General features: G+C 50.6%; 2 protein-coding genes across 2 annotated transcripts; one reads left to right on the top strand and one right to left on the bottom strand.

The window, feature by feature from the left end:
- Positions 1–736: 736 nt before the first annotated feature.
- Positions 737–5,415, bottom strand: LOC308572248 (interleukin-25-like). The gene is made up of 3 exons (XM_081168238.1): positions 4,963–5,415; positions 2,599–2,840; positions 737–1,973 (listed from the first exon to the last, which is right to left on the bottom strand). The coding sequence occupies exons 1-3, from the start codon at positions 4,978–4,980 to the stop codon at positions 1,706–1,708; spliced, it is 528 nt and encodes a 175-aa protein (XP_081024364.1). The 5' UTR covers positions 4,981–5,415; the 3' UTR covers positions 737–1,705.
- A 6,472-nt stretch (positions 5,416–11,887) lies between these two features.
- Positions 11,888–18,550, top strand: LOC308571632 (interleukin-25-like). Its single transcript, XM_081167268.1, has 4 exons — positions 11,888–12,007; positions 15,785–15,883; positions 16,955–17,196; positions 17,840–18,550. The coding sequence occupies exons 2-4, from the start codon at positions 15,866–15,868 to the stop codon at positions 18,105–18,107; spliced, it is 528 nt and encodes a 175-aa protein (XP_081023394.1). The 5' UTR covers positions 11,888–12,007; positions 15,785–15,865; the 3' UTR covers positions 18,108–18,550.
- The last annotated feature ends 3,167 nt before the right edge of the window (positions 18,551–21,717 follow it).

Below are 21,717 nucleotides of genomic sequence, written 5' to 3'. Positions count from 1 at the left end.
GGTGAGGGAGACTGGGGGCGCCTAGCCTAGCCTGTGCTGGGAGGGACAGCTTTTGCTTTTACCTCAGTCGAGGCTACATTCTCATTTCTCTCTCTTTTTTCCTCTCTCTCTCTCTCTGTGCAGCGGTTTATTAGTATTTTGCAAAGTAGCAAACCAGACGACTGAATATCGCAAGAAATCAAACAAGGTTATACTCAAGCATAGACAATTTTCTCCTCATTGACATTGTGAGGTATTTCCCCCTTCTTCATGCAGCTGAGAAAGACCAGGGGAGACTCTTTGGTAATCTTGCACCACTTGCTACGACTAGCAGTGACAAATATGGAACCGGATATTGACCATCTCATTAGCCAAAAGCAGGCCCATACTCCCCATTGAAATACTTCTAAGTTTATGTTGATTCACACCGTTCTTCATTTTAAATATTGTATTGTTTTTCCTGTTTTTGGTGCACCACAAATAAAATATGTGCAGTGTGCATAGGAATTCGTTCATATTTTTTTCAAACTATAGTCCGGCCCCCAACGGTGTCTGAGGGACAGTGAACTGGCCCCCTGTTTAAAAAGTTTGAGGACCCCTGATCTAGCCCAACCACCCGCAAAGGGAGGGGGAGTCCTGTTTCCTCTGGATGACAAAGGCAAGACACATTCTGCTTTCTTTGGAATGTTTTATTGATTTTTTTAAAAAAATAAGGCAAGATGGTTAAGTTTCTTGGAGACAACAGGCAAGAGACAGCGGATTTTAGTGCAAGCATTCAAATAGTTGAGAAATGATCCTGACCTATAAATGTGGGCGTTGCTGGCTATAGGGATGAGCAGAGGGTCACACACGCAAGCCAGAATAGGGAATGGCAAGGCTTACCAGGGAATACTCTTCTGTAACAAGTTGCTCCGGCAACAATTCATGCGTGAACATTTCCCCCGTGGCCATTTCCTTTGCCTCTCGCTAACTTTACTCTCTAATGTCACTTAAGAGTTGCCAGCTTTTTCTGTGGACTCAGCTCCCTATGTCTTTAGAAGTATCCGGCCAGATGTAGCGATATTTAGTGGGTGGCCAACTTTTTTCCCTTGCGAATGCTCCTCTACGTCTAACAGAAAATTCGCAGCTAAGCACACGTTAGAAGGCAGAGGAGCGTTTGCAGGAGAAAAAGTTGACTCCCGACTTTTGGCAGAGTGGGCAAACTGCAGTAAGAGAGAGAAAAGGATTTACTTAATCTGTGTTTATCGGTAATAGAATCCAATATTCCCCAATTGGTATATTTGAGTGTGTTAGAACAAGCCCTTTCGCTTTCTCCCTGCATGGTCTACACTACAAAGCCCAACCATCCCTAGGATATGCTGTCCTGACAGCCCCCCAAAGGGCCCAGAGGGGGCTGGGATTCTGCAACAGCGCCAGAAATGACATCCCCGATCCCTGTTCCTTATTGATGCTCTTCCAGCTGCTCCTCAGTGACCTTTGGGGGAAGCCAAAGTTTTGAACCCGATTTCAACCGGTCAGTTGAGGGTGCTTTTCCTTTTCACTGCAATTAATTCTGAAGTTAGAAATGAGCAAAGAGACAGTGAGGTTCTGGTGTACCCAAGTCCTATGGGTGGACATGCGGGTGGCAACCTGTAAGGGAAATGAACTCTGCACATGTTCAGAGGCTCCCTCCCTCTGAATCCCATCCACGGTCTTGCTCTGGGGATCCCCTTCCCGCTTCGAAGCCTCACTGTGTGGCCACACAGGTGCAGGCCACGGGCAAAGGATATTTCTGCCGCTCAAGGTAGAAGGACTTGTTGACATTCCCACAAGGCCTCCGATAGTAGACGGTCATGTCAGCAAAGATCTGGACGGACTTCCCGTTTCCCTCCTTATGGACGAAGCTCTTTTGGGTGGCATTTTCCACAGGGTGCCTCAGGGAGACGCAGGAATCTTGGCAGATACACTGGGCACTCCAGAGGAGTCGAGGGTAGCGGGAGTCCTCAATGTCTTCCCTGGGGGAGGCAAGAGAAAGGACAGGTCATTATGACTGGATGGTGGTCTGATGGGGGAGTGCACTGGGATGCCGGTTGTGGAGTGAAAGGGAAAATAAATAAAATAAAATAAAATGTGTGGGATGAGGAGCTTTGGGGGACTAATGCTGGGTTAGATTAGCCTTCCCCAAGCTGGTGGCCTCCAGATATCTTGGAAAGGAACTCCAGTCACCCCTGACACTGGTCTGACTGGAAGGGACCCTGAGGAGCAACCAATCCCTCAAGGCAGGAATATTCGGGGATCGAAGCTGCAACCTTGGCCCCCTCAGCCCCCTCAGCCCCCTGCTCTAACCAGCTGAGCCCTCTGGGAAATCTAGAGCGCACTGTTGGTGGTGCCTGGCAGGGCCAAAGGGATGCCTCTTTATTTCCAGTCAGTGGTGCAGCAATAAAAGTGCGAGCACATTCGTAAAGCTAAGCAGGGTCCAGTATGGTTTCAAATTGGATGGGAGACCACACTTGGAGATTCCTCCACTGTAGGGGGCGGGGTGGACTAGAGGACCCTGGGGTCCCTTCCGACTCTCCGATTCTATGAAACTGGGACGGATGAGGGGGCAGAGGAATAAAAGGTATGATTCTTCTCTCTTACACATATCGCCAAGGAGAACTGGAGGCCATGTTCTTTACACCAGGAATCGAGCGGCAGTCGTCAGAGGAAGACACGGACCGGGAGGAACGGGAGGAACGGGAGGAACGGGCAGACTGGGAGGAATGGTCAGTGAGTTTCTTCACGACTTCATTGAGTGTCGTCTCTTCACAACAGTTCAAGGAGGACATGCATTGGAAGGCCTGGCTGGCCACAAACGTCGAGAGCAGGAAGCACATCGCAGTCTAGGAGAAGGAGGGAAGGAAGGAAGGAAGGAAGGAAGGAAGGAAGGAAGGAAGGAAGGAAGGAAGGAAGGAAGGAAGGAAGGGCAAGAGGGGGCAGGGTCACATCTGGTCATGGTGGAACAGCCCAAAGAGGACTGTTCAAAGCATTCATTTGCCTTACAGAGAAATCTAGTAGCCCATTTCCCACTCCCTTTTCCTCACAGCCTTCCTAAGTTGGAGTAAAGCCTTATTTCGCCAGGGAATCGTTTTGCCCGCGTCCCCAGGACCGAGGAAAGAACAAAAGAAGTACCAGGAAAGTTCAGGTTAAGAACTTAATTTGTTCCGGAGGTCCATTCTTAACCTGAAACTGTTCTTAACCTGAAGCACCACTTTTGCTAATGGGGCCTCCTGCTGCTGCTGGAGCAAGATTTCTGTTCCCATCCTGAAGCAAAGTTCTTAACCCAAGGTACTATTTCTGGGTTAGCGGAGTCTGTAACCTGAAGCGTATGTAACCTGAGGTACCACTGTATTCTATTCCCAGAATGACGTGGGCAGGGATCTCTCCAAAAACCTGCCTGCAAAATTGGCAGAATCAAGTGGTACAGCCTTTCCTGGACTGTGTCATTTCAACCATTTTTGTAAAATAAAATAATTTTAAACACTTACCATTTATGCTCTAATGATAAGTATATTATATAGTAGATGATATATTTTATATATAGCAATGCAATATATCTACAGTATACAGATATAGATACACACTTAAAATTTAAGCTGTGTTTTATGTGCATTTTCCCCACACACACCACTCGGAGCTCTTTGACGAAGCTGCTTGTCATTCTTGCTAAGTAAATGCATGAGGAAACTTGGAATTTTCCCCATGAGAGGGATGGAAGGAAAAAGACAACAGCTGCAACTTCCTTGCACATCAAAATCTAGCATACCAGGAACAAGGCTGGCTTAGTCCTATTTTCCTGACATGTTTCTTTTTTTACATTTAGGGTGCTCACCCCTTAGTGGGGGGTGGGTAGGAATTCAGACTCACAGCCCAGCCATTTGTCCCCCAGTTGGAAATCTCATGTGCCAAAGTCAGGACAATGCTTGCCCTTCGGACAAAGTGGCCTTTGCTCTCCCCCCTCTTTGTCTAGCTCACCTCAATGAGCCAGGGAGCAAAGTGGGGGAGCCCCACAGAATCGCTAGACCGAGTGAACTGAGGGTGGAAATTCATTCCCGTCTCCAAAATACAGGAATCAATATGGCTGCCGTGTCCCTAGTCCCACCTCACGCCTACCAAGTTTCCAGACGGACAGAAATTAAACAGATGAGGAGTCAATGAATAATACAGAGCACAACGAAGGATCAATAATCAGATTCCATTTAGATCGGGTGGGGGAGACCCAGTTCGTGCGGCTAGACTACAACACCCATCATCCCTGACCCCTGGTCCTGCTTCCTAGGGATGATGGGAGTTGTAGTCCAACAACAGTGGAGATCCAAGTTTGAGAAACGCTAGACTGGGAGTCATCGCAGAAAGGAAACTTGAGAAAGGTGGGCAAGACGATAAATCAATGGGTTGTCCTCCGGGTATATTTAAAGCTACCACACTCACCAGTCCCAGCCAGCTTGGCTCATATGAGGAATGATGGGGAGGAGGCATTAAAAATAATTCCCCGCACTCCACAAGATGGTTGAAGCCATGGTCTGACGTGGCTTTGACAGGGGGATCAGGCAAAACAGTGGCAGAAGACGGAAGGCCCTTGGACAGGTCTCAGCCTTAAGGACAAAAATGGAACCTCCAAGACCAGCAGCACTCTACCTCTGCATAGCAGTTACTGGCAAGGAAGAGCGGGAGGGGGCTGGGACTGCGAGTGCCTCAGAAAAATCATCTGGTTGCCCCCTCTCAGAAGCCGAACGGATCTCCGCTTGGATCCCAGAAGACCCTGCTTAGGTTCTTATGAGAGAGGCTTGAAGGTTTTGAGGATGGGGGCTATTCATCTGTTATTATGCTTGGAAGTCAACAGCACAATTCCTAGCCCCCCAAACATCTCTGGGAACTAGCAGCAGAACCCAAAGGGCCTCCCCATGGACCCTGCTTCAGCCTTCCCCCTTCCCTCCGTGTAAGGAGCAGGATTGGTGCCCTTACCAGCTGAGTCTTCTCCATGTCAGATCTCCGGGAGCAGGACCTCGTGTCTGTAGACGGCTCAGGGAACTGCTGTCACTCTGAGCCTCGGGATTCCTATTTTATCGCCGGCGAGATTCCATTCATTTATTCCATGCAAATTTTGGAATAATAAAAAAAGAACTGAACGCCTGTTTCCTGAACGTATAATCAATGTCTCTTTTGTTTACCTTATGCTGGATGGGTAATAGAAGGTGCCCCCCAGGATCAAGGGACTCAGGCCCAGTGAGATATTAGCACCTGAGAAAATTGAATTTTCCTTCCTTCCTTCCTTTCTTCCTTTCTTCCTTCCAAGACGGGATCAGCTTTTCAATAGCAGGACTTTCTCACATATTCATAACTTGCTTTGACTTTTTACAGATTAAATCTTCTGGTCCAGACATTTGACCCACAAGCACCCAAGAGTTTGTGCCATGAACTAGATAAGGATGGAGAATTTCTCGCTTGGAGCGTCATCTCTAGAACAAACACACCTTGCAGTTTCTCTGAGAAGACCAGAGGAGCCCTCTTGGATCAGGACCGATTGCCCAGCGTCCGTCTGTTGTGCTCAGGTCCTGTTTGCCTGCTTCCTCCGGGGCATGTGATTGGCCAGTGGGAGAACAAGATGATGGAGCAGACAGGTAATAGGCCTCATCCAGACGGACTCATCTTATTGAACTCTGAATCCAGAGTCTTTCTCCTGAGAGCAGACACTACTCAAGAAAACCCAAGATGAGCCATGAGAGTGCAAGTTCTTCCCTGCCAGCTCTTCCCTGGCACCTGGCATTCAGAGAAGATAGACTGCCCCTGACCATGGAGGTTCTCTCTGTTGCTCCACAGCTTGCTGCAAGGCTCTCCCTCAAAGGGCTGTTGCACCACCACTGAGCATTGGGGGCTGAGAATGTTTAATGCCCCCCTCTCTTCTTGGAAGCGCCTGGAGTCATGGACTGGGGAATAGCTTCATGGGTCAAGAGCGAGCCAGCAGTAGATCACAGCCTGCACATTGCAGTTAACTCTTTATTAGCAAAACTATTTTCCGCAGAGGGGTGTCAGGCCTCATGAGCGCAGCAACTCCTCCTCTCTGGCAGGTCTTTCCTCCAAGAAGCAGTGCTGAGACTGAGGGCTCCTGCCTCCCCACAGCTGCCCCTCCTCTCCAGGGTTCCCCCCCAAAAAACAATCAGAGACTGCACCAGCGTGAAGCCAACCTCTCCTCCGCCCTTTTCATGCCTCTACTGGCTCCTGGAGACCAGGTGGAGGGGAGCTTGTTGCAGGAGGCGGAGGAGACATCTAGGACTCTGTTCCAGTCTGACCCCTCTCTGCCTCGTGGCCTCCCTCCTCTCCTGCTTCAGCTTCTGCCAGACTCTCCCCACTTGCAAAACCCTGTTGCCTCTTCCGTCCCTGACACCTTCCCCCGCCCCACAGTCTTCTCCCTCTGAGCACCCATCTTCCTCCGACTGCTGATCCTCAGGCTCTGAGCCATCTTCCGTTGGGGGTCCCCCAGCTGGTCCCTCCCACCATTCCTCTGGGGCCACAAGTCCATGACAATGGGGCTGGCCCCCCACCTGGGCCAGAGGAGGGGGCCCAGCAACCTGGAAGTGTGTCGCTAGCCTTGACCTTCGCCCAGGTCCTCTGGGTCCCTGGCATCTCAGTTCCCAGGGGTGGCAGCACCCCAGCCAGACCCCACAGCCTCCGGAAGGATCGAGATGCTGAGCTCGGGAGCCGAGCTGCCCCCCCCCCCCCGTCCACCTGCTCGGTCCAGAGTCCACTCCCTCCTGGTTCTGGCAGAGAGCCCAGGCCGTGTGGTCAAGGTGTGGTCCTGGCGGAGGGATGTCCCCTCAGGCAAGCAGTTTGATGTGTGGGCAGCCATGTTGATCTTTGGCCTGGGCTCTCCTGGTGGTTATGAAAATTCGGGAAGCTATTTTGTTTTTCTAGGATTCCCTCCTCCAAAGCTGCTTCTCAGAAGGCTGCTGGCCCTTCCCTGAAAGATAAGGCGGCTGTCCCTGAGTCACTCAGTCAAATGAGGAGCTGCGGCAGGGAGGCTTGACCCCCGTGAGACACCGTCGCTGCACATCACCCCAAAGCGGCTACAGTTGGGGGGTACCTTCTTTGTACACCACAGCTGAACCCCAGGACCTTCCTTTTCTGATCTCCAGGGCTCAGCGGCGACTCCTTTTTTCCTCTGCCCTCAGTGAGGCTTTTCCTCTGCTGCCTTTCTCCTTTGCTCAAAGCCACGAGAGGCTGCAAAACACAGGGGAACCTTCCTCAGTCAGAACAGGGCTGCATCGTTCGTTGCATATTAAAATGCCGTCATGTTGGAAACGTATAGAAATATTAGTAAATTTCAGTGGCGTGCAGGAGTAGTGAATGGCAGCAGCAGAAGGGCACAGAGCGTGCAGACATCCAGGCCCTGCAGGGATGGTGTGCAATGTTGGAAAACCCCCACACACACTTCTGGGGCCCAGCAAGTGGGGCTCACAAAGGAGGGATGCAGGAGAAAGGTTCAGCTATTCTGGAGGACCAGGAACGCCATGCAGGGACGCAGCACAACATCCCTGCCACGCGAGGGCGAAAGCATCTTGCAAGGGAAGCAGATTTGCTGGGAGAAACACAGCAAGAGGGAACTGGGGGTGGGGGGGTTAAGGCCCGGGAAGAGGAGAGGGCTGCTAAAAGGCAAATCTCACTTTCTTGGGGTAGGGGGACTGCCAGCAACAATGCTTTTGCTTCTTGCTCTGCTAATGCACAGAGCCATTTCCCTTGTTCCCTTGAGGATCCGTACTTAGGCCATTTCCTCACCTGGAAGGTAGCCTGGCTATTCCGGGAATTGAACCTGTGCTGGATCTGGGAATTAGAAGGGGGTTCAGGCACACAGCGTACCCCTGCCCTGCCCAAACTCACAATCATACATACTGCCCAGTCCCCTGTCTCTCTGCCTCCTCCTCACCGCCCCATAATTCCTCTCTGTCCAGCCCTCATTCAAATTATGTCCTAGTTGAAGCTGGAGGAAAATATTTACGTTAACAACCACACGACCCATTTTTTTATGTGTCACCAAGGCATTTCTGCAGAAAGGGTGGATCAGGTGAGGGGGAGACCTTTCCCCCAGGTACACCTACTTGCCAGAGGTTTCCCTCTGTCTCCCAGGGACACCTGTCTCGCTTTGTTTCGGAGATAAATCCCAGCCGGCTTTCCATGGCTATTGCAGGAGATTTGCATCTCTGAGGTTTTGACCGGCAGGAAAATGCCTGCGATCATACGATGGGTAACCATAGCAAAGTAAACAGAGTGGGAATCCCAAGAACAGGGATATTAGGGATGGGTGGATCACGGGGAATGAAGCTGGGGGAGCAGAGATCTCTAATTTTCTTCGGGTTTAAGCAGCCTCAAGTCTCACCCCTCGGATCTCTCAAATCTCCGCCCTGGAATGTGTGCATCAATACCCGAGGTAAGGCCTCAATGGACATGTTCAGAGTGCCACCCCCCTTCACTCATAACCCCCGCACAAATGAAAGTTTTTCCAGGAAGGATTTGATACCCTTCCTTACTTTGCATGCACAACCACTGGTTCTGGAGAACTCAGGGTGAGAATGACCCAGATCAGCCCCCGGCTCCGTGGCTCTGAGGTTTCCCAAAGACGCTGCCCGTACCTCGAGGGTTAGAGAGCAGGATACCACCTTTTCCCCTTTGCCAGGCTTCTGCCACTCGATCTACTCAGCAGCAGGCAGAAATCCAACGGGGAATTTGCTTTTTGGTGCAGATAGGATGCCCAGAACAGCTGCCCTGCAGAAATATCGTAAAAAATGGTGTTCAGCAAGGCAGTGGCAGCCAAACACTTCACCTGTTGAATTTCTTCCTGCTCACAGTTGACCGGGGCACAAAGGCCTTGAACCGGGTTTGTGTGTGGAATGTGGTGCCATGCTCTCTTGCCACTAGGCCAGGCTATTCCTTTAGGGAGCCAGTGTGGTGTAGTGGTTAAGAGCGGTAGACTCGTAATCTGGGGAACCGGGTTCGCGTCTCCGCTCCTCCACCTGCAGCTGCTGGGTGACCTTGGGCCAGTCACGCTTCTTTGAAGTCTCTCAGCCCTACTCACCTCACAGAGTGTTTGTTGTGGGGGAGGAAGGGAAAGGAGAATGTTAGCCGCTTTGAGACTCCCTAGGGTAGTGATAAAGCGGGATATCAAATCCAAACTCTTCTTCTTCTTCTTAGGTATGTGCGGCATCTTCGGCTGTGGGAGCACACACTTGGCAATGCCAAGCCTGGAGTTGTTTTCCAAAATCGGTGGTTATATTTGAAATGTAGGTATAGGTATAGAATCCTTCCTGGAGCTGCCGATCCTTGTTTGTGGGTCATGTGACTACTCAGTGCTGTGGGGGTTCACTGCACATGCTCTTGAAGACCCTACCTGTGTCACAACTGTACGTATTATAAGGATGGACATTTAACTTTGAAACACTCTCCTGTGGTGAGGTTTGGTAGGTCGAACCAGAGGCTGTTGAGACCCAGAAAAAATGAGAACATACCTTCCAAGTGCCTCCCCACAAAAAACAGGGCACCTCGTTTTTTCGTGCCACATCTCAGTGGGGAAGATTGCTTCTGTGCGTTCAAGTATGGAGGCTCATCTCAGATTCCCAGGCAGCCAGAATTTACTCAGGGATGCATTACAGGACAGAACCCAAGAGTCTGTGAGAACATTTCCAGTGGGGGAAACACTATAGGCAAACATACCGTATGTCATCTTATGACTCATTCACGCCCCTCTGCTTTGCCCCAAGGAGAAGCGCTCTTCAGCACTCAATCAGAGCAAACGGTAGTTTGGGTTTTGTCCGAATTGATGTTTGCTCCGATTTAGCACTAAGGAGTGGATTTTCCCTGGGAAAGGAGCAAGGCAAGGGCGAAAGCAAAAGTGTAGGTGAGCCCTTAGCTGTTCAGCTTCTACCCAAAATCATGGGTGGGCTGGATGCCAAGGGGGGGTGGCAGGGACCAGCTGCAGAACCCCCAGGGAAAGAAGGCTCAGAGCCAGGGGGTTGATGGTGTTGGGATGACGAGGAGTGGCCAGAGGGCGAAGAGGGAGCAGACCGGGAGGAAGAGGTAACAGGGTTTTGTGAGCAGGAAGAGTCGGTGGCAGAAAGCAGTCCAGAGAAGAAGAAGAAGAAGAAGAGTTGGATTTGATATCCCGCTTTATCACTACCCTAAGGAGTCTCAAAGCGGCTAACATTCTCCTTTCCCTTCCTCCCCCACAACAAACACTCTGTGAGGTGAGTGGGGCTGAGAGACTTCAGAGAAGCGTGACTGGCCCAAGGTCACCCAGCAGCTGCAGGTGGAGGAGCGGAGACGCGAACCCGGTTCCCCAGATTACAAGTCTATCGCTCTTAACCACTACACCACAGAAGAGGAGGCTGGAGAGGAGCAAGGCTCAAGAGACAGAGATGCTGAAGAAACCAGGGCGACCAGCTCCACTCCCTCCTGGTCTCCAAAAGCAGGAGAGGCATGAAGAGAGCGAAGCAGAGCCAGAGCCCTTGACGGAGTCTCAGATTGCTTGGGAAGGACTCAGGAGCGGAGGAGGGAAGGCGGAGACTTTCGGCCCTTGCAACTGCGTCATTGGGGCAAGATCTACTGCGAAGAGAAGCTGAGCTCACCAGGCCTGGCCTCCTGAGCTGTTTATTTATTTCAATAAAGAGTTAACTTCACTAAAGCCATGTGTGCTACCCATGACCTGCTTCTGACACCCAAACACCCCAGGACGTCACCATCTCTCCGCCGGCCACAGCCCATGAGGTACAATTTGCTCAACCTATTTTTTTCTACATCTTCATGTATGCCACAACGGCCGCGAGAGTTTTAATAGCACAAGGATGGAAGACTGAAGAAACCTCAACTAAAGAATCACGGCAAGAAAAATTGATGGACTATGCAGAACTGGCAAAATGACATACAAGCTGCGGGACAAGGATAACGGTGACTTTAAGGATGAATGGGAACCCTTTACAAAGTATCTGAAGACGCAACAAAGCGAACTGGATTCCTTGGCTGGTTTTGAATAAACATTCACAAACTTTTTATTGATAATTATCAGCTAAATAGTTTGAGGATCTCTACAACTGTGTAACATGCAGAAAACAGCATTTTTAGAGAAATCAAAGACTGGAACTGTGGGAAGTCGCGGTTGGTGGTGGGTGGGCTTGGAGGAGAGAGGAAAAATGGGGGAAAATAAGGATGATATGTTTTTGGATAATATATTTTGTTTTGTTGTTGTTGTTGTTTAGTCGTGTCCGACTCTTCGTGACCCCCTGGACCAGAGTACGCCAGGTACTCCTTTCTTCCACTGCCTCCCGCAGTTTGGTCAGACTCATGTTTGTAGCTTCGAGAACACTGTCCCACCATCCTGTCCTCTGTCGTCCCCTTCTCCTTGTGCCCTCTATCTTTCCCAACATCAGGGTCTTTTCCAGGGAGTCTTCTCTTCTCATGAGGGGGCCAAAGTCTTGGAGCCTCAGCTTCAGGATCTGTCCTTCCAGTGAGCACTCAGGGCTGATTTCCTTAAGAATGGACAGAATGGATAGGTTTGATCTTCTTGCAGTCCATGGGACTCTCAAGAGTCTCCTCCAGCACCATATTTTGTTTTATTTTTGAATAAAAAAGTAATCTAAAAAAAAAAATCCCCCTGTTTTTTTACTGTACGTGTCTGGACTCTCCTTGAACCTTAATTGGAGTCATTTCCCACTAACGCTGGTCAGTTCTTACCAGCCTTGTGGTCGGGTCGCATTCCTGCGTACGTGACACAGTCCTCACTCGCCAATAATGGGCCGAAAGGTGATTCCACCTTAACTCTGGGAGGCTCCTTTGGCCGAGGGAATCCCGGAAAAAGGAAACAGCGTGCAGGATTTCCATAACCACAAGGAACCCCTTTCCCAAAAACCAATGTGAAAATGAGGAGCGATACGCCCACCCCTGACCGCCACCCGCCCACCGGTTCCTGGGATCCCCACTCTGCTTACTTCGCCATGGTTACCCAGCGTATTATCAGCCAACCGCACAGGTATTTCCCTGCCCAGCTCAACTACAGAGTGAGATGCAAATCGGCAGCAGCCGTGGAAAGCTGGCTGGGATTTCTCTCCGAAACAAAGCAATCGGGCGACGTGTCCCTGGGAGACAGGACGGAAGCCTCCATCAGGGGGGAAAGGGGAGGAGGAAAAGTTTCTTCCCCGAAAAGCTCGCGCCACCCTTTCTCCAGAAACACCTTTGGCGAGGCAGAAGAAAATGGGAAGGACAATTGTTCAGCAGCAGCTTTCCGACGACGACCTGCGGATTGAACCCCAGAGATGGACGGATAAGGATTACGTGGCGTTGGTGAGGAGCGACAGGGTTGAACAAAACTCTTGCTCCTATCCTCACACCCGCAATAGAAATATTACATAACCTGATGTTGACTTGGACTGGATATATAATGCGCACAAATGCATCTATGAGTGTACAGTCTGGATAATGTCAGAAATGTGGTAATTGTTGACATTTACCAGTGTTTGGACTGTTGCATATGCATGTGTGTGTGTGCGCCCCTGCATATCCTCCAAGTGTCCCTATTTTCCGGAGTCAGTCCAAGATTTACAGAAGCCATCCCAGTTTCCAGTTTGATCCCAGTACATCCCGCTTTTCCTTCGGACGTCACTATTTTCATTGGATAAATGTTGCAGGGTATGGAGTTAAGCAACCAGCGAGCCAAGGAAATCAGTAACCATACAACCTTTAGAAGACAACTGAAGGCAGCCCTGCATAGGGGAGTTTCTTTAATGTTTAATGTTTTATTAGGTTTTTATTTTTTACGTATGTTCAAAGCCGCCCAGGGTGGCTGGAACTATTATTCCATTATGGAATCGGACACCCCTATTTTCATCAGAGAAATGTCCCTGTGCACAGTACCCTCATTTGGAAACACCCATCCCAGCTGGCTCTCCACTCAAATACAAGACTCTTCCAGCATTCTGCATTTTCTCACCCCATCCTTCACCATCAGCAAGCTCTGCTTATGCAAGTCACGTTGCAGAGGAGCCTGCGAGTGCAGAAAAGTTGGCAACCCTGTTTTTCTCAAGGACCAGTCTCCACAACTCAGCCCTTTCCATGCACGTGCGGATGCCAGAGGACTCACTTCTGGGGAGCATTAGCAGAGCAAGAAGCAAAATCATTCTCGTTGGCAGTCCCCCTACCCTAAGAAAGTGAGATTTGCCTTTTTGCAGCCCTCTCCTCTTCCCGGGCCTTAACCCCCCACCCCCAGTTCCCTCTTGCTGTGTTTCTCCCAGCAAATCTGCTTCCCTCGCAAGATGCTTTCACCCTCGCGTGGCAGGGATGTTGTGCTGCGTCCCTGCATGGCATTCCTGGTCCTCCAGAATATCTGAACCTTTCTCCTGCATCCCTCCTGTGTGAGCCCCACTTGCTGGGCCCCAGAAGTGTCGGAGAGATGTTTCCAACATTGCATGCCATCCCTGCAGGGCCTGGAAGTCTGCAACCTCTCTGCCCTTCTGCCGCTGCCAGGCCATTGATGATTCCTGCACGCCACTGAAATTTACTAATATTTCTATACGTTTCCAACATGACGGCATTTTAATATGCAACGAGCGATGCAGTCCTGTTCTGACTGAGGAAGGTTCCCCTGTGTTTTGCAGCCTCTCGTGGCTTTGAGCAAAGAAGAAAGGCAGCAGAGGAAAAGCCTCACTGAGGGCAGAGGAAAAAAAGGAGTCACCGCTGAGCCCTGGAGATCAGAAAAGGGAGGTCCTGGGGTTCAGCTGTGGTGTACAAAGAAGGTACCCCCCAATTGTAGCCGCTTTGGGGCGACTGTGTCTCACGGGGGTCAACCCTCCCTGCCGCAGCTCCTCATTTGACTGAGTGACTCAGGGACAGCCGCCTTATCTTTCAGGGAAGGGCCAGCAGCCTTCTGAGAAGCAGCTTTGGAGGAGGGAATCCTAGAAAAACAAAATAGCTTCCCGAATTTTCATAACCACCAGGAGAGCCCAGGCCAAAGATCAACATGGCTGCCCACACATCAAACTGCTTGCCTGAGGGGACATCCCTCCGCCAGGACCACACCTTGACCACACGGCCTGGGCTCTCTTCCAGAACCAGGAGGGGGTGGACTCTGGACCGAGCAGGTGGACGGGGGGGGGGGGGCAGCTCGGCTCCTGAGCTCAGCATCTAGATCCTTCCGGAGGCTGTGGGGTCTGGCTGGGGTGCTGCCACCCCTGGGAACTGAGATGCCAGGGACCCAGAGGACCTGGGCGAAGGTCAAGGCTAGTGACACACTTCCAGGTTGCAGGGCCCCCTCCTCTGGCCCAGGTGGGGGGCCAACCCCATTGTCAGGGACTGGGTGGCCCCAGAGGAATGGTGGGAGGAACCAGCTGGGGGACCCCAAGGGAAGAGGGCTCAGAGCCTGAGGATCAGCGGTCGGAGGAAGATGGGTGCTCAGAGGGAGAAGACTGTGGGGCGGGGGGGGGAGGTGTCAGGGACGGAAGAGGCAACAGGGTTTAGCGAGTGGGGAGAGTCTGGCAGAAGCTGAAGCAGGAGAGGAGGGAGGCCACGAGGCAGAGAGGGGTCAGACTGGAACAGAGTCCTGGATGTCTCCTCCGCCTCCTGCAACAAACTCCCCTCCACCTGGTCTCCAGGAGCCAGTAGAGGCATGAAAAGGGCGGAGGAGAGGTTGGCTTCACGCTGGCGCAGTCTCTCATTGCTAGGGGCAAACCCTGGAGAGGAGGGGCAGCTGTGGGGAGGCAGGAGCCCTCCGTCTCATCACTGCTTCATGGAGGAAAGACCTGCCAGAGAGGAGGAGTTGCTGCGCTCATGGGGCCTGACACCCCTCTGCAGAACATAGTTTTGCTAATGAAGAGTTAACTGGAACAAGCTCATTGTGATCTACTGCTGGCTCACTCTTGACCCCATGAAGCTATTCCCCAGTCCATGACTCCATGTGCTTCCAAGAAGAGAGGGGGCATTAAATGTTCTCAGCCCCCATTGCTCAGTGCTGGTGCAACAGTCCTTTGAGGGAGAGCCTTGCAGCAAGCTGTGGTGCAACAGAGAGAACTTCCATGGTCAGGGGCAGTCTATCTTCTCTGAATACCAGGTGCCTGGGAGGAGCCGGCAGGGAAGAACTCGCACTCTCATGGCTCATCTTGGGTTTTCTTGAGTAGTGTCTGCTCTCAGGAGAAAGACTCTGGATTCAGAGTTCAATAAGACGAGTCCGTCTGGATGAGGCCGATGGCCTGTCTGCTCCATCATCCTGTTCTCACACTGGCCAATCAGATGCCCAGAGGGAAGCAGGAAAACAGGACCTGAGCACAACGGACGGACGCTGGGCAATCGGTCCTGATCCAAGAGGGCTCCTCTGGTCTTCTCAGAGAAACTGCAAGGTGTGTTTGTTCTAGAGATGATGCTCCAAGCGAGAATTTCTCCATCCTTATCTAGTTCATGGCACAAACTCTTGGGTGCTTGTGAGTCAAATGTCTGGACCAGAAGACTTAATCTGTAAAAAGTCAAAGCAAGTTATGAATAGGTGAGAAAGTCCTGCTATTTAAAAGCTGATCCCATCTTGGAAGGAAGAAAGGAAGGAAGGAAGGAAGGAAGGAAGGAAGGAAGGAAGGCAAATTCAAATTTCTTCAGGTGCTAATATCTCACTGGGTCTGAGTCCCTTGATCCTGGGGGGCACCTTCTATTACCCATCCAGCATAAGGTAAACAAAAGAGACATTGATTATACGTTCAGGAAACAGGCGCTCAGTTCTTTTTTTTATTATTCCAAAATTTGCATGGAATAAATGAATGGAATCTTGCAGGCGATAAAATAGGGATCCTGAGGCTCAGAGTGACAGCAGTTCCCTGAGCCGTCTACAAGGTCCTGCTCCCGGAGATCTGACATGGAGAAGACTCAGCTGGTAAGTGCACCAATCCTGCTCCTTACACGGAGGGAAGGGGGAAGGCTGAAGCGGGGTCCATAGGGAATCCCTTTGGGTTCTGCTGCTGTTCCAAGGGATGGGGGGGGGCTATGAACTGTGCTGTTGACTGTAGCTGTAAATATACCCGGAGGGCAACCCCTTGATTTATCATCTTGCCCACCTTTCTCAAGTTTCCTTTCTGCGATGACTCCCAGTCTAGCGTTTCTCAAACGTGGGTCTCCAGTGTTGTTGGACTACAACTCCCATCATCCCTAGGAAGCAGGACCAGGGGTCAGGGATGATGGGTGCTGTAGTCTAGCCGCACAAACTGGGTCTCCCCCACCCGAATCTGATTCTGAATCTGATCTGAATCTAAATGGAATCTCATTATTGATCATTCATTGTGCTCTATATTATTCATTGACTCATCATCTGTTTAATTTCTGTCTATCTGGAAACTTGATAGGCGTGAGGTGGCACTAGGGACACAGCAGCCATATTGATCCCTGTATTTTGGTTGAAATGACACAGTCCAGGAAAGACTGTACCACTTGATTCTGCCGATTTTGCAGGCAGGTTTTTGGAGAGATCCCTGCCTATGTTATTCTGGGAATAGAATACAGTGGTACCTTGGGTTACATACACTACAGGTTACAGATTCCACTAACCAAGAAACAGTGCCTTGGGTTAAGAACTTTGCTTCAGGATGAGAACAGAAATCATGCTCCAGCAGAGCGGTGGCAGCAGGCGGCCCCATTAGCTAAAGTGGTGCTTCAGGTTAAGAACAGTTTCAGGTTAAGAACGGACCTCTGGAACGAATTAAGTTCTTAACCCGAGGTACCACTGTACTCCAACTTAGGAAGGCTGCGAGGAAAAGGGAGTGGGAAATGGGCTACTAGATTTCTCTGTAATGCAAAATAATATTTGGAGCAGTCCTGTTTGGGCTGTTCCACCATGACCGCTGTGACCGCTGCCCCCTCTTGCCTTTCCTTCCTTCCTTCCTTCCTTCCTTCCTTCCTTCCTTCCTTCCTTCCTTCCTTCCTTCCTTCCTTCCTTCCCTCCTTCTCCTAGGCTGCGATGTGCTTCCTGCTCTCGACGTTTGTGGCCAGCCAGGCCTTCCAATGCATGTCCTCCTTGAACTGTTGTGAAGAGACGACACTCAATGAAGTCGTGAAGAAGCTCACCGCCCACTCCTCCCAGTCCTCCCAGTCCGCCCGTTCCTCCCGTTCCTCCCGGTCCACGTCTTCCTCTGACGACTGCCGCTCGATTCCTGGTGTAAAGAACATGGCCTCCAGTTCTCCTTGGCGATATGTGTAAGAGAGAACAATCGTACCTTTTATTCCTTTGCCTCCTCATCCGTCCCATTTTCATAGAATCGGAGAGTCGGAAGGGACCCCCAGGGTCTTCTAGTCCACCCCACCCCCTGCAATGCAGGAATCTCCAAGTGTGGTCTCCCATCCAATTTGAAACCATACTGGACCCTGCTTAGCTTTACGAATGTGCTCGCACTTTTATTGCTGCACCACTGACTGGAAATAAAGAGGCATCCCTTTGGCCCTGCCAGGCACCACCAACAGTGCCCCCTAGATTTCCCAGAGGGCTCAGCTGGTTAGAGCAGGGGGCTGAGGGGGCCGAGGTTGCAGCTTCAATCCCCGAATATTCCTGCCTTGAGGGATTGGTTGCTCCTCAGGGTCCCTTCCAGTCAGACCAGTTTCAGGGGTGACTGGAGTTCCTTTCCAAGATATCTGGAGGGCACCAGGTTGGGGAAGGCTAATCTAACCCAGCATTAGTCCCCCAAAGCCCTCATCCCACACATTTTATTATTTTATTTTATTTTATTTTTATTTTATTTCTCCTTTGTTCCGCAACCAGCATCCCAGTGCATTCCCCCATCAGACCACTATCCTTTCCTAAATGGCTCAAAGACAGACCTATCCTTTCTCTTGCCTCCCCCAGGGAAGACATTGAGGACTCCCGCTACCCTCGACTCCTCTGGAGTGCCCAGTGTATCTGCCAAGATTCCTGCGTCTCCTTGAGGCACCCTGTGGAAAATGCCACCCAAAAGAGCTTCGTCCATAAGGAGGGAAACGGGGTGTCGGTCCAAGTCTTTGCTGACATGACCGTCTACTATCGGAGGCCTTGTGCGAATGTCAACAAGTCCTTCTACCTTGAGAGGCGGAAATATCCTTTGCCCGTGGCCTGCACCTGTGTGGCCACACAGTGAGGCTTCGAAGCGGGAAGGGGATCCCCAGAGCAAGACCGTGGATGGGATTCAGAGGGAGGGAGCCTCTGAACATGTGCAGAGTTCATTTCCCTCACAGGCTGCCACCCACAGGACCTGGGTACACCAGAACCTCGCTGTCTCTTTGCTCAATTCTAACTTCAGAATTAATTGCAGTGAAAAGGAAAAGCACCCTCAACTGACCGGTTGAAATCGGATTCAAAACTTTGGCTTCCCCCAAAGGTCGCTGAGGACCAGCTGGAACAGCCTCAGTAAGGAACAGGGATCGGGGATGGCGTTTCTTGCACTGTTGCAGAATCCCAGCCCCCTCTGGGCCCTTTGGGGGGCTGTCTGGACAGCGTATCCTAGAGATGGTTGGGCTCTGTAGTGTAGACCATGCAGGGAGAAAGCGAAAGGGCTTGTTCCAACACACTCAGATATACCAATTGGGGAATATTGGATTCTATTACCAATAAACACAGATTAAGTAAATCCTTTTCTCTCTCTTACTGCAGTTTGCCCACTGTGCCAAAAGTCGGGAGTCAACTTTTTCTCCTGCAAATGCTCCTCTGCCTTCTAACGTGTGCTTAGCTGCGAATTTTCTGTTAGACGTAGAGGAGCATTCGCAAGGGAAAAAAGTTGGCCACCCACTAAATATCGCTACATCTGGCCGGATACTTCTAAAGACATAGGGAGCTGAGTCCACAGAAAAAGCTGGCAACTCTTAAGTGACATTAGAGAGTAAAGTTAGTGAGAGGCAAAGGAAATGTCCACGGGGGAAATGTTCACGCATGAATTGTTGCCGGAGCAACTTGTTACAGAAGAGTATTCCCTGGTAAGCCTTGCCATCCCCTATTCTGGCTTGCGTGTGTGACCCTCTGCTCATCCCTATAGCCAGCAACGCCCACATTTATAGGTCAGGATCATTTCTCAACTATTTGAATGCTTGCACTAAAATCCGCTGTCTCTTGTCTGCTGTCTCAAAGAAACTTAACCATCTTGCCTTATTTTTTCTAAAAAAATTCAATAAAACATTCCAAAGAAAGCAGAATGTGTCTTGCCGTTTTAATCCAGAGAAAACAGGACTCCCCCTCCCTTTGCGGGTGGTTGGGCTCGATGATCCACTGGGTCACTTCCAATTTAGCCCTTCTACGATTCTGTGATTCCCTGCGGCTGATACGTTGATGGCCCCCACCCCTCTGCTGCCGACTCTCCCTTGCCTTGAGAGTCCCAGACTTATCCCGAGGAATATCTTTTCCTCTCCCTCCTCTTTCCTCTCTCGCCAAAGTGTGCTGACTCCTCCTGCCTTAGATTTTTTGCATGATTCCCGAATGACACTGTTACACTACTTTTCCTTTGAGACTATACTTAAGGCTTAATGGAGCCACACTGCTACCTGCAACGATGATGTCATGGTGCCTGCCGCGTGATGTCATCATACTTGCCACCACCCAAGAGCACAGAAAACCAGCTTGTGCCGTGAATTTGCCAGGTTTCAATGTCACTCAGCTTCGTTTGGGGCAAGAATCTGGTGCAGGGAGCAGCTGTCGAACGGACAGAGATGTCACAGGTGATGCAAGACAGTACACAGGAAAGAGAACGCATCACCTGTTGCATTTCCTCCTGCTGCACACAAGATCCAGGCTCAGAAGTCCAGCCAGGGCAGCAGGAGATGGGATCCCGCTCTCTAACCACTGGGCGATGCTACCTCCCAAGGTCTGTGTGGCTTATCTGGCTTCAATGAGAGAGATGGTGAGCTGGATATTACAGACACCAAACTCCCCCGTATTAGTGCCAACATTTTCCAGGCAAGAAAAGGTGTGAGAACCTTCCTGGGACTTCCTTGCCTCCTTTTGTGTGTGAGTTGTAGCTACACAGTGATGGGGTGGTGGCACTCTGCACATGCTCAAAGAGGCCTTGCCTGTGTTGGTTACTGTACATATTCTTGGATGGAACTTTGACTTCCGGGATTGAGATTTTGGAAGGTGGAATCCGAGGCTGCTTGGGCCCAGGGAAAAGGAGAGCCCACTATCCCCCCGTGGCCCATAATTCACATCCATAGCATTCCCCTTCTTGGGATTCCCACTCTGTTTACTTTGCCATGGTTACCCAGCGTATTATCGCAGGTATTTTCCTGCCCGTCTAAACCGCGGAGTGAGATGCAAATCTCCTGCAGTAGCCATGGAAAGACGGCTGGGATTTCCTTCCGAAACAAAGTGACACGGGTGTCCCTGGGAGACAGGAGAAAAACCTCTGGTAGGTGGGGGGTGAAGGGGGCTCTGCCCCACCTGCCCCACCCAGGAACACCTCCATGACACATCAGAGTGAAGGGAATCCTGGAGAAGGAAAACAGCGACCATAAGGACAAAAGAAGACTCTGTCTCTCTACATGTCTTTTCTGCTATTTGTATTTTTATAATGTCTGTCACTCTGACCACATTGCCTGCCTGTCTGCCAGAATCAGATCCAGGGGGTGGGTTTGGGACAGAGCAGGAGAGTTCGAGGAAGCCTGGAAGATCAGGAATGGGAACCAGGTGGAGTGTGGACTCTGGACCGAGCAGGTGGACGGAGGGGGGGGGCAGCTGGGCTCCTGAGCTCACCATCTAGAGATTTCCGGTTCTTTGGGATCTCACTGGTGTGGTTGGGGGAGATACCTGCCCATTATTTGTGACTTGTATCAATATATTGAATATATTTTTTAGCTCTTGGGAGTAAAAAATGTGGCCTAAAAATGCAGTCAAAACAAAATAAAAAAAATCCTTCCAGTAGCACCTTAAAAGGTAAAGGGTAAAGGAACCCCTGACCATTAGGTCCAGTTGTGGACAACTCTGGGGTTGCAGCGCTCATCTCGCTTTATTGGCCGAGGGAGCCAACGTACAGCTTCCGGGTCATGTGGCCAGCATGACCAAGCCGCTTCTGGCGAACCAGAGCAGCGCACGGAAACGCCGTTTACCTTCCCACCGGAGCGGTATCTATTTATCTACTTGCACTTTGAGGAACTGCTAGGTTGGCAGGAGCAGGGACCGAGCAACAGGAGCACACCCCATCGCAGGAATTTGAACCACGACCTTCTGATCAGCAAGTCCTAGGCTCTGTGGTTTAACCCACAGCGCCACCCGCGTCCCAAGTAGTACCTTAGAGACCAACTAAGTTTGTTATTTGTATGAGCTTTCATATGCATGCACACTGAAACAGAAATCACCAGACCCTTATATATAGTGAGAAGTTGGGGAGGGGATTACTCAGAAGGGTGGTGGGAATGGGTGATTGGCTGATAGGTGTGGTAAACCTGTTGACGACTGTTAAGGACTGCAATTGGTCTTACAGGAAAAAGGAAAGGGTGAAATGGCTAAAAATAGCTTATGTATAATGAGATAAGACTCCAATTTCTCTATTCTAATCACCCATTCCTACCACCCTTCTGAGTAATAACTCTCTCCACCCTCTCACTACAAATAAGGGTCTGGTGACTTCTGTTTCAGTGTATCTGAAGAAGTGTGCATGCTCACGAAAGCTCATAACAATAACAAACTTAGTTGGGCTCTAAGGTGCTATTGGAAGGAATTTTTAAATTTTGTTTAGACTACGGCAGACCACCATGGCTACCTACCTG

The sequence above is a fragment of the Podarcis bocagei genome (assembly GCF_964188305.1).
Source record: "Podarcis bocagei genome assembly, chromosome: 13".
Classification (NCBI taxonomy): domain Eukaryota; kingdom Metazoa; phylum Chordata; class Lepidosauria; order Squamata; family Lacertidae; genus Podarcis; species Podarcis bocagei.
This window is presented reverse-complemented; position numbering and strand designations above follow the sequence as displayed.